This window comes from Pezoporus flaviventris, unplaced genomic scaffold, assembly GCF_033815535.1.
Source record: "Pezoporus flaviventris isolate CSIRO_AGI_PZ_B2104156 unplaced genomic scaffold, CSIRO_AGI_Pfla_v1 ptg000013l, whole genome shotgun sequence".
Lineage (NCBI taxonomy): Eukaryota > Metazoa > Chordata > Aves > Psittaciformes > Psittacidae > Pezoporus > Pezoporus flaviventris.
This window is the reverse complement of record NW_026892561.1, coordinates 16674710-16686979: the sequence shown is the minus strand read 5'-3', so window position 1 is coordinate 16686979 and position 12270 is coordinate 16674710. Positions and strand designations below refer to the sequence as shown.

The 12270-nt window shown below is 43.0% G+C and overlaps 1 protein-coding gene across 5 annotated transcripts in view; it reads left to right on the top strand.

Annotated features, from left to right (window-relative positions):
• The window catches only part of DNM3 (dynamin 3), a 180305-nt gene extending 168035 nt beyond the window's left edge, over positions 1-12270 (top strand). For 4 of the 5 annotated variants that reach the window (XM_061451856.1, XM_061451854.1, XM_061451855.1 and 1 more), the window contains one exon: positions 7944-12270. In XM_061451856.1, coding sequence (XP_061307840.1) covers positions 7944-8013 — 70 coding nt within the window. In that variant the 3' untranslated portion in view covers positions 8014-12270. The remainder of the gene's footprint in view (positions 1-7943) is intronic. The other variant, XM_061451853.1, reaches the window with a different exon arrangement.

Genomic DNA, 12270 nt, shown 5'->3' with positions numbered 1-12270 from the left:
CCCATCAGCATCTCCCTTCATCAGCCAGAAGCAAGTTCTCCCCCTAGGAATTTTCTGATGGGCAGTACAATTTGACGGTTGAACAAAGGTATCTGAAGAGTCACTTGTTCTACATGGAGTTTAGGTTTGATCTCATTTATTGCATCTCAATACAAGTTTTGATTGTCTTTAGTACTGTTCCTGAGCTACTTTCTTCCGCCTTATTAAAAACAAAAAACAAAAACAACAACAAAAAAAAACACACACAAAGAAAAAACAAACCACAAACCACCCCAAACCCCCCAGTTTTTACAAATGAGCTGAACTAGAAGAGATCTGTTTGATTGGAACCATTGCAAGTTACTTTCAAAGTTCAGCAAAGAGGATCAGGCTGAGAAACAAGCCTTCATTACTCTAAGTGAAGACCAGTCCCATGTAAAGTAAAAATGATGCGAGAGCGAGCTGGACAGAAAAAGAACCAAAAGAACCGAAAAAGGTGGTTCTGGGATAAAGATGATGATGTGAGTGCAGTCCTCCAACACAGTGGACACCTGCTTTGGGACTGCCAGCTAGTAAACTGAGTAAGTAATTTATTCTGTTAGGTATTTTCAGCAAAAGGCGCTTTTTTTGTTTATTTTCTTAATCTCTTCTCTCCCCAGATACCATTAGTAGAAGGAAATGGCGTTTATTTTTAGTGTCTCTCAACTTGAAAAAGGAGAGTCAAACAATAGCAAATGTTGTTTGCCACAAATATAGGCACTTAAAGATGTGTTTTGTCCTCAGTAATTATTTACTCTCATAACAGAGTAGTTTAATAAAAGTTGTCATGAAGGCTATGCAGGATTAGAGCAAGGGTGTTTAGTGAGCAATTTTCTTGCCTTGTCTGAAAGAGTGGGCAGAACAACAGTGGATTTCTAGCCTTCCTTATGCTAGAAAACGTATGACAGTAAATCCAGGGAAAGCAGATGTGATGATTTGAACTTCCTGAACCTGCAGGCATCTTGAAAAGATCTCCTTGAAACTCTCCTGTCCCCTGCAAGCTGTATTGGATCATTAGTGAATGAGGACACTCAATGGCTACACTAAGAACTATGATACTGATAATCATGTTAGTTGTCATCATGGACAGGAAGAGGTACAGCTCCAGCTGGAGGTGACAACCAGGATGTTTTCCTCCCTTTTTTGCACCAAGGTAAGTAAAGAGGAGAGAGGCAAAAAGGCAGAAGAAGGTCAAAGGTGAGTAGGAAGGAAAAACAGAGTGGTCAGAAGTAGATGTGTTCAAAGACAGGCTACATCACTCACATTGATACTGAACTATGCAGCTAAACTGTTGAGTACATAAGACTTGAGCTACTATGCAAAGATTAGGTGTTCCTCTTGATGATTTTGTGGCACTTCTGTTGTCATCTTCTGTGGGCAGAAGAAGGTAGAGCAGCATTCTGAATGTATCACACGGCACTCCTGACTCTCTTCTTCCACAGGCAGTTTTGATTCTCTTAGCCATCCTTTTCTGAAAGGTTGGGACAGTCCTCCACTAATGTGCTGCATGCTTGTCTACTTCACACATTCCCTGCTGAAGGGCAAACAAGAACACACGGTTTGTTAAGAATAAGAGTCTTTCTTGGTCGCTCCATTGAATTATTTTTTATGTTTATTCAAGCTGAGGTTTACATATGGCACATTAACTCCCTGAAATGACTAATTCAAAAACACAACACCCACATAAAAATACACGCATATTTGTGTGTGTGATAGACATTAATTTATGATGGTCATATAGAAAACCTAGCTCAGCTTGCAAATAATAAATTAATCTAGTGGAGCATGGTATTTTGGACCTCTTTGCCTCTGAAGGAATTATCCGTACTAAATTAAATCATGCATAGTAGAACCTGCTTAACCCTAATGCTTTGGAATAGCGTTAGTATTCAAAATTAATGGAGATTTCTGTTGCTGCAATGTAGTGGTGGCTAGTGGAAGGACACATTCTTCCCATTCACTCTTACTTTCTTGGTTTTTTTTCACTTAGAAGAAGCAAGTATCAGATAAACACCATAATTTTAACTTCCTTACACTTAACACAAAAATTCTTCCACTGACAGAGTATTGTACAGCTGGATCATTTGAAATAGTCAGGTTCAGCTGTATGTATAGCTATGCAAGTATCTGGCAGTACAGTCACAGTACCCCCTCTATGCATTTGTAAGGCCTGATCCTCCGTATATGTTCTGCCAGAGAGCTACTTCAGAACTGGCATGCATCCTCAAATACTGTGCTGTGTGCCTCAGTGCTTATGTTCCTGACTTACCTGCAGATAGTAATCCAGTGGGCATGCTTACTAGAAACATTTTATGTTTAATAGAATGACATTTTTCAGTATGGAAACAAAACCGAGATATATTCACTCTCTTGGACCATTATGTTGGCTTAAGGGACCATCTCGGATGTATTTCCCAACAACTTTTTCCTTTCATTACCACTGAGTGCTGTTTCTCATTTCTCCCATAATCATCATCTCCTCCTGACTCTTGGCTGTTGATTCCCGCTTTACTCTGTTGTAGTTTAAGCCAACTCTTAATATCATCATCCTTTTTCTGCTTTTCCTACTTTTGTATAACCTGTGTCACTAGTATTAAGTGCCTTTCCTTCTCTCAGTTTTCCCACTTCCAGTCAAGATGCTTTCTCCTGAGCTGATGTTTGTAAGACTCCAAAGTAGCCACACTGCACCTGCAGTAGGCCAGAAAGGGTTTTAAGTATGCATAGATGACTAGAGACTAACTAATCAGTCCTAAATCCCATGTTTTGCCTCTACTCTTCAACCATGATGGCTATGGTAGTTTCGTTTCTGGTTTGGATTTTCTTCCAGATCCAGAGAATGATGGAGTTACCATATAAAAGTTAGACAGATTGATCTAAGAACCAGGCAAAGTAAAAGCTAAGCTGCCTGGGGTCTAAGGATCTTAATGAAACAGGGAAAACTGTATAAAAATAAAATAAGGCATTACAACTATCCCAAGAACCAGCTACCTAATGTCTCTAAATAGTCACCTAAACAAGAAACTGTATTTAATCCTCACCTGAAGTCACTCTCTTATTGTAGGCATCACACCTACATTTGTATTGTCACTTAAAATTTGTCTGCAGTCACACTTAAAGCTGCTTAAGATTTTGTTTAACTATTTTCTCATTAAATTCTGCAAGGACGATGTCGTGTATCAGGGTACTCCGACAGGGCTGCATTATAGGGAAACCAAGCTCATGGAAAACGGAGAGAATAATGGGCTTTTGTTTACAATTTCAGGTCTATAGGATATATTGTAAAATACAGTTATATGCATGCCTTCCACAAGTGTTCTCTGGTGGTCACAAGCACACAAGAATGTAAAATGAAGTGGAAATAAAAGCCTTTTATTTATAAGTACGTTAGCTGTGCTCCGAGAAGAGAAGCCATCTTCTTTGAGCGGGGCCTCCCGTAGTAATTACAGCCATGCTTTACTGAAAGCATATTTTGTGGACTCTGTGTGGGGAGCGATAGCCCTTCTCAAAAGGCAAACGCTTGAAGAGTTCCCGTGTGTTTCTGATCAAATTTTAAGTCTAGACTTACTTTATTTAGGTTCGTTTGCTCTGCATTTACCTAGTTAAAGATTTTGGAGTTCTTTTAAAACTGGAAAAATAGAGTGTGCTGCTTGGGTTAAAAATAAATGTAAAACTTCTCCTTTTGAAAAAAGTTTTTTGCATAGGGTAAGAGTTACCCTCTGTTCAAAACCCCACTGAGCTCTTCAAAGGAGGAGTCTCTGCAACAACATCAGGGAGTTATTAAATACATACTTAGTCCACAATTTTCATTGGTAAATTCTTTATGTCTGCTTAAAGTGTGCTAGGTTAGAAGAACTGATTCTTTCTGCAGACTTGTTTACTCAACCCTGGGGACCTGTGATCCCCTGCCCCTTTAGCACTAACTTTTACAAACACTGTTTCCCTTTTTCTTAAAAAAAAAAAAGAAAGAAAAAAGACAACATCAACAAACCAAACTCACAAAAAGCCCACCCCAACCCCCCCAAAATGACAAACCGCAACAGAGCTGCCCATTACAAGAGGCCTGGCAGCAGGACTCAGCCCCCAAACTTGAAAGTCCAGCTGAAATGTCGGAGACAATAACCAAACTGGAATTACCACAGCACTGACATTTTTATAAGGAGCTTTCCATGAACTAGGAGCCGTCTTTGGGGGGCTGGTAACAGCTCAGCACCGCAAACGCACCCGCGGCTGTCAGAGTCAGTCCGATAACACACAGAAAACCACCATCTCTACCGCTATCATCTGCTGGCCTCAGACTAAACATTTAATTAGGTTTAGTCACATATTTACTCACTGACATGGCAGCTAGTGCGGAGCAGGGATCTGGGGGAGGTTGTTTTCCCTTGGTTTTCCCTCGCTCCCGTCCACAGGCAGGCTGGAGCTCCCCCTGCCGCTCCGTTCTCCGAGATTCCTGCCTATTTGCTCCGCGTTACTGCACGTTTGGAGGGTCTGGCAGCGTTCATTTACGTAACCTTTGTTCAGAAAGCAATGGTGCCGAAATCACGCTGGGCTTCCCTCGGCTCTGCGTTTTTCGGAGATGCCCGGGATAGTGAGGAAGGTGGGACTACATCTGCAAGGAGCAGTCCGGTGCTGGCTGCCGGCCGTGCTAGCTCAAGGTGGCCGTTTTGGTGCCCAGACTGCTGCACATCTTCATCGCAGGGAGCACTTGCACTCCCCGCCGCCGGTCGAGACATAAAGGAGGGGAGAGGCAGGAGGTGCGTTGATTGATCTCTCCTCTTGTCTTTGGGGTTGAGATTCCTGTTAGGGAAAAAAAAAAAAAAAAAAAATGGTCTGGCTGCTAAAAATAGTCACATAATGACCTGTCACCTTGACAGGGAAATCGAGTGACAGGCGACTTACAGGCTTGTCCTTCAGTTTGACTTGAGCTTCTGCTCATCCCAGTTGATGCTGGTTGATACCTGCTGGTGGCTAATGAAGGTGAGGTCTCTTGCCCAAGCTGAACCCCTGTGCTGTGCTCTGATCATGGACTCGAGAGCATGGCTCCTTTTCCTGCATTACCAGCACGAGAAACTGAAGACAGCCTTGGAGACTCAGCAACAGGACTGGAGGCGAATGGTGCTTTTGCAGGTCTTTACTCAAGTGTTGCCTTTTCCATCTGCCACTCCTCTGGAAGGCACCTTTGTCTCCAGGTAGAGGTCGTGCTCACCTAGTCATGCTGTGCTGGGTTAAGGAGCTAGAAAGAAATAGCGTGCAACTGCATGGAAGCTAGCAGCACACCTAAGAGGGCAGAGGAGGGGGACTGGCGCTGAGGAGGGGTCTGCCCATTCCTCCTGTACATTCTTGCCCAAACCTACTGGGAAGATACACAAGCACATGTATGCAGAGTATCCCAGGTACACGTGTGCATCTCCAACAGAAGGCTGGCTCACAGTGTGAAGTGGTGGGGAAGAGCTTGGACTGAGGGGTCCCCTCGCTAGGCAGACCTGCCTGTTGGGCAGTGGCACGGGGAGAACAGGGCTGGCCCAGCTCTGCCTGCTGCATGGGGAAAGGGAAAGGCTGCAGGGTGGTTCTGCACCCCAGGCCCTTGCAGTGGCAGCAGCTCCTCCTCAGAGAGGGCCCCCAGGGGGTTATCAGCTACCCCCCGAAGTGGTACTGTGGAGTGGAAATGAGAGCCTGCTGGGGAATTCTTCTGTTCAGAATAGTGGTCACAGTGCAACAACAGCGCTGGTTCAAGGAGGAAATGGGGCTCAGACCTGATTTTGGTTCAGGTTTGGTTTGACTGATTATAACCAGGAAATGCTCACACTGTGCTCTCCAGTTTCTGATCCTGCTGGGCTAAATAGCTGTTTGACTAAATTACATTATTTGAATCCAGTGTGCTGCATTTAACCTGGTAAAATGCATGCTTGGGCTCATATCTTTTAAATTTGATATGAAGACAGCTGTATGCATTTTCCCTTGTTTGTAAATTGTATACACATGATACGATGTTTTCAGTAAGCACTAAGCAATGCAATGTGAGGCATTTCAACAAAGGAATAATTTAATGCAACCCAGCAGAAATGCAGAGCCTTAGAAGTGGTTCTTTATGAAACTACAAATTCTGGAAATAGGTCCAGAAGACCTACACTGGGGCAACACAGGAAACAATAGTTTACAGAGTAACATTTTCTCTGTAAGAAAAATACATCATGAAGAAATTATACTTTGCCTATTTTTTTAGCTTGTTGATTTACTTGAATGCTTCAGTTGGCATATTTTGTATTTGTTGTATGGTAGGGATTAAAATTCTCTTTTCTTCACCAACAGAGAATATTGTACAAAATGCACTTTGAGCCAAGAAAAATGCTTTTGGCAAGTGTAAATTTGTCTTATATATTATGTTCAGTTCAAAGATGATTAACACATTGTTATATTCTTTTCATCTTCTATTTAGCTTCAACAGAATGAGACACATTTCCTTTATGCTCTTCTTCAGGGACAGGAACCGTTCCTACTTTCACAGGTGGAGGACAGCATTAGAGGGGGCTGTACAATTTGTCTTGGCCATTAATGTAGTCTGCTGAAGCTGGACAAGAAATTAAGAGCTCTCAGCTCTCTATTTTGTTTAGACCCCAGTTCATGCCTCTCTTAGAGCAGCTGTGCACTCTCGTGGTGATGTGGGCTGGGTTAAGGAATAAAGCAAGAGCTGGCACTTCCCATTAAAGAAAATGGGGAACAAAAGCACTCTAAGAGATAGATTGGAATAATTGCACAACAAAACCCTGCAAGAGGGTGCTGGATAGCTAGCTAAAGGAGCAGTCTGGCTGTGAAGAACAGTCTCTTAGGTATATTTATACAGCACAAAGCAGTGCTGGGCAGAACTGTTTGAGCTAGTGCAGGCGCTGGAGTCCAAACAGGTATTGTCATCTCAGATTCTGCACAGGCTTTGGTCAGCAGTGGGGTGTTTTAGCCCAGGTGGAATCGAATGTTAATAAAGCAGTCTTTGTAACTATGATGATGGAGTTATCTCCACACAGCACTGATGTGAACCAGGTTCCCTAAATACACACAAAAATGTAAAAGGCAATTTCATAGCTACCAGGGAAAATCAATCTACAACCCCCTTGGACAGAGCGAGGGAGGGGAAGGTCTCAGCCTGGACTGCAGGTGGAACGTGCTCAAGGATCGTGCTGCTGCTAGCTCTCGCAATGTGGTCTCTTACCAAATGATGATGGAGTCCAAATTGAAATGCAGGGGTTTTCAGTACCCTGGAGCCTATGCTGAATCGGCCATTTGGCAAAGGGGAATAAAGACTCATAAGCCTTCTGAAAAAATTCTGGGACTCCCTTAGTTACTGAAGTTGATAGAGGAATGCATTAGTGGTTAATGAAGGAACCCACAGCCAAAACTGGCATTTTCATAATGCCAGCTGGCCATTGCTATAAAGCTTAAAATTTGTGCCTCAAATTCAGACACATTGGCTTGGCTCCAATTGGTCCAACTGTGCAAGAAGGTGCAGGTTTTTCTGCTTCTGCAAAGAGCAGCTGGAGTTGCTGTAGGCTTTCTTCCAGAATCCAGCCAGCCACTCTGAAACGTTAAAACTGCTCTGTGGCTGTCCAGGCTCGGACTGACCCCTGAGAAAACAGGACTATTGATCCTCCCTTGATGGTGTCCACAACACAAGAATGTAACTGTTCAGAGAACTCCCAGGCTGTGGACCAGAGAGAGGAGCTGTTTGATGCATGAGAGGGCTAAGGCATGATAGGCATGTGGCTAACCCGTTGCTTTCTTCCTTGTTATGGGTGCTTAGGGCTATCATGCTTCAGTGTACATGGAAATAACACTATGTTTAGGAGCATGTGAATGTTCATGTAGCGAGAGCAAAAGGTGCTAGGTTTGTTCTTAGTGTTTGTGCTTATTGTTTCTTCTCTCTTTCTCTCCAGTCGAAGACCACCCCCTTCACCAACTCGGCCCACTGTAATTCGTCCATTAGATTCATCCTTGTTAGACTAAAAGAAGTTTCTGGCATGCCATTCATTGTTAACCAAATATGTGGAAACAAATTGCTTGGTAACTGTTGCAATAACCACTGTATAGTCGCATGTATGGACATCTATAGGCAAGTAACCAACTTTACTGATACACTCTCTGTCCATTCTGCATTGTTTATGAGATCTTAAATGTTTTGGGAAGGTCTGTGCTGCCTTGACCGTTCCTTTTGCAATAGCCAATGTTAGCTAACTTACTGACACGTCTTCACCCAGGCAACCATGCTCAGTCCTGTACAGAAAATGGAGGGCTTGACTTTGTGTGTGTGTGTGTTGATTTGACCTGCTTCTTTTTTCCCTCTTCTCTGAAAGGAATCTTGCTTTCATTTGTACCTTTCAGGTTTTCTACTGTTTGGAATTATACAGTTACATCCATTTTCTCTTTCAATGGCTAAACTGGGCAAAGAAAAGTGATGTAGTCTTACCAAGCTCTTCTGAAGGCCCCACACTTTCATGTCTGTCTTGCAAGAAGTTTGCTGGATGGCTGCTTCTCCTATAATTTCTCATTATCCAAAGTCTAGTTTTTAAGGAGTGGTGTTAAACAAGAATTGTGTGTATGGGACAATGTGTGTTTTACTTTATTTCCGCATTGGCAGCTGACATGCAACATAGATTGGGTGGTTAATAATGGCCAGGCTGTGGTGTTGCAGCAAAGACATGAAAGGGCATTTTGAAGAACCAGTACATGACAGAGCAGCGTGTGCCAGCTCGCTTTGTCCTCTGCTAGTGCTTGCTCACATTTGTACTCCCACTGAACTCATGGGAAGCCTTGGGGGTGCGTGTATGAAATATGTATAAATGTACTGCACTGCAAATCCAGAGAACTGAGCGTTGCTTTTGGTCATTTTGTGAAACAGAAGGAGATACAGATACTGATACGATATGATACATGATATAACACAGCACAGCTGTATACAGGCTACTGCTCCTCTGCCCAGTGTGTGAGCCCATTCACAGGGCTACAGCCTAGATTTGCATCTGAGTTTTCCAAGGGTCTGGTTTGGATTTGAGATATTGCTCGCACCAGTTGGTAAAGTTCCACTATGCCCCCTATATAAAGATTTTCTCTTTGCATCACTTGAAGTCTTGCACACCTCAGATTTGGGTCACTTCATCCATATAGGTACTAGAACTGCTTAGCTGTGCATCCTGGCAATGGATCATTTTAGCAGATGTTCACTTGCAGAGGTCCTCTCTGCCTGTTGTTTTGCATGTTATATATTAATGCATTATAAAAACCTTTTGTCTTAACTGCATTACTTCACTTTAAACAGTTAGGGTCAGTGTCACCCTTACAGCTCAAAACTTACTGAGTTAACAAAATTAAAACTAGAGATTAACTGGGCCTTGTCTCTTCAGAAAATAATTAATTGCTGTTATTACTATTATGGTTACAGATCCCTAGGCAAAGCAATTGGTGGTTTCAAAGGCCCCCAGTATAATCAGTCTAATAAAATTATTTATTGAGACTGCAGGTAGGGCTCCAGTATGCTGTAGCCCCATGGTTAGGAAGAATCTAATCAAAGACCCACAGTGAATGGGGATTTAGGCTACTAAGTATTCCCAGACTGCTGATTAGCTGTGCTCACCACTGAAGCAAATCATGTTTCAGCTTGCGTAAGAGAGATGAGCTTGGGAAAACATCATGATTTGTATGTTAGCTTAAATTTAATTTCCTGTCAAGCTCATACTTGTAACATTCGTCTGGGGAGTCTAGAGGTCAATATACGAAACATAGTGAAGATGGGGTTTTGTCAGAGCACCGGCATTTTGATGATCTCAGAAGACTGCTTAAGTGGCTTGTGTTTGTTTGGAGAACAGACCCACATCACCAACACCCAATCACACAGAATCAGTTTTCAAAGAAAGAAAGGTTGCAAACCCAACTACAGTTACAAACCTATTGACTTTTACTACCAGACACACATCCCCCCATATTTTTCTTGCCTTCTACACAGTTTTCTGCTGTGTAGCAGTCTGCTGTAACAAGCAGTGCATCTATTAGATGTATTTTATAAATAATTATAGTAGTTCCTGCTGTTGTCTAGCCAGCAAACCTGTATATAGTTTATCAGAACTCTCTGTTACTGACAGGCAGCTACCTGCTGACAGAAAGCCAGGCTTAGTGCCACAGCCACAGAAAGTCATTTTAACCCCAAATTTTGATATTCATTCAGTGATACTGCAAGGCCATGGTCTGGGTTTATCCCACCCGTACCCCAGGCACTCAATTTAGTTGTCCAAGATCCCCTTTGTACAGTGGAAAGAGGCATCACCTCCAGAAGTGATTCAGATAGGTGTGGCTACACTGGAGATGAGGATGGGAATGTTGGTGAGTTAGGAGCCTCAGTTAGATGGCACAGATCCTGGCCTAAAAATCTTCTGTACTTGAGACTCCTTAATTTACTTTGATGACTCTTTCTGGCAAGCATAATGAAGTAGGTGGCACAATTCAGCACTATTCTTAACTCTGCCCCCAAGGAAATTGTATTTCTCAGCAGTAATCCTGACTTGTAAAAGACACTTTCAAGGGTGGATTCACATCCGAAGAAGAAGGAGGCAGGGAGGTGCCTGTGGCCCCATCATCACCACCATCTGGTTCTGCACCTGATGTTGAGGCTGTGGGACACAGCTGCACAGCTCTCCCTTCCTTTGCATCCTTATTCAGATCACACCTAAATCTGGCCCTGTGCCCCTAATGCAATACTTTTAGGTGTGCAAGTTAGTAATTTACCTTGAGCACAGATCCACAGTTTGATGATTTTACCTCTAACTTCTTGCATATACGCTTTTCAGAGTAAACTACACAGAACTGTTTTTTTCTAGGAAAAATACTAAGTGATTCCCAAGAAATTGCCCCATCCAGTTGAATAAGTACTGTCCTCCCAGCCTCAGCCCATTTCCTTCTGGAAGGGTTTGGTTTGTTCCTCTCCCTCTTCATGCTGGCAATGTGTCTCCCGTCCCTTGTTCTCAGAGCAGCCTTGGCAGCACTTGCTCCATGCCCAAAGGACAGCAGGACAAGCACCGTGTGCGTCTGCTAGAGGGACTGGCTACCTCAGACTGGCCACTGCCCCCTCTGCAGGCCCCCTTATGCAGGGTGAGCTAAGCCTGAACTCCCATATCTGAGAAGCATGGGTTGCTCTCCCTTTCTTTGCTTCCCTCTGGCAAAGCTCAGAAGACTCCTGTTAAGCAACAGCAGGATCTTACATGAGGTATGTAATTAGGCGGGTGATGTACATAGCTAAGTTTCAGGAGAGTGCTCATCTAGTATTGCATTTAGGCTAAGCCTGGGTCTCTGCCTGGAGAACATGTTCCACCTTACCTCATCATGGCTGACCAACAGCTGAAGAGCTTGTACATGCCGTAAATAGCTCTTGGCCTTTGATCTCAAGGGATCTTCCGGTAGGATTAAAAAGATTGTATGTTCAATGAAAAGGCTTATGTACATAGTTAATGTGTTTGTTTTATTCCTGATCTTGTTGCACTTTCTGAGTAAGCCTCATAGATTATTTATTATATTAAAGGAGATATATTACAGGTTATGGCATCTTGTGTTAAAGTATAACATAGAAAATACTGTATCGCAGTTAGCTACACTAAACAATGTGTATACAGCATATTGGGATTACTGGCTTGTTCTGTCTTTCTGTGTTACAATAGTATAAACCTCCTGAATTGAAAGCAGACCTATTTTGTATCTGTGACACTGGGGAGGTGTCCAGCCTCTCTGTGTGCTCATGGCATGGTTCCTCCTGCTGTGGCATTGAACCTCCTCCCCAGGCTCTAGCAGAACAGCTCCCTTGTGTAAATGAATGTTACTCTGCCTGTCTTTCCTCTTGCTTTGTCTGCAGGCGAGGTGATACCGATGGCTCCTCCCGTCCAGACAGTCCTCCACTCTTGCTTGATATATGATTTGTCCCGTCTTGCTGGCCATTTGCTTTACTGCCTGGCTCTTTACTTTTCCAGGATGGTGTAAACGATGACTGCTTTTTGTAAGAAGCAAATGCTCAATTTCTTTCTGAATTTTGCTCTGTATGTTAATGCCCTACTTAACGTGAGCCAAAAACATCCACCTTTGGTTTCATAATCTGTAAATGGTTCCTGGTGTTGACCTTTGAGCACAAGTTGATTCCTGAACTCATGGTCATTATTGACCATCACATACCCTGCTGTAAAAATGTTAAGCTGCATTTCTGAACCTGAAATAAACTGTAACTCTTGA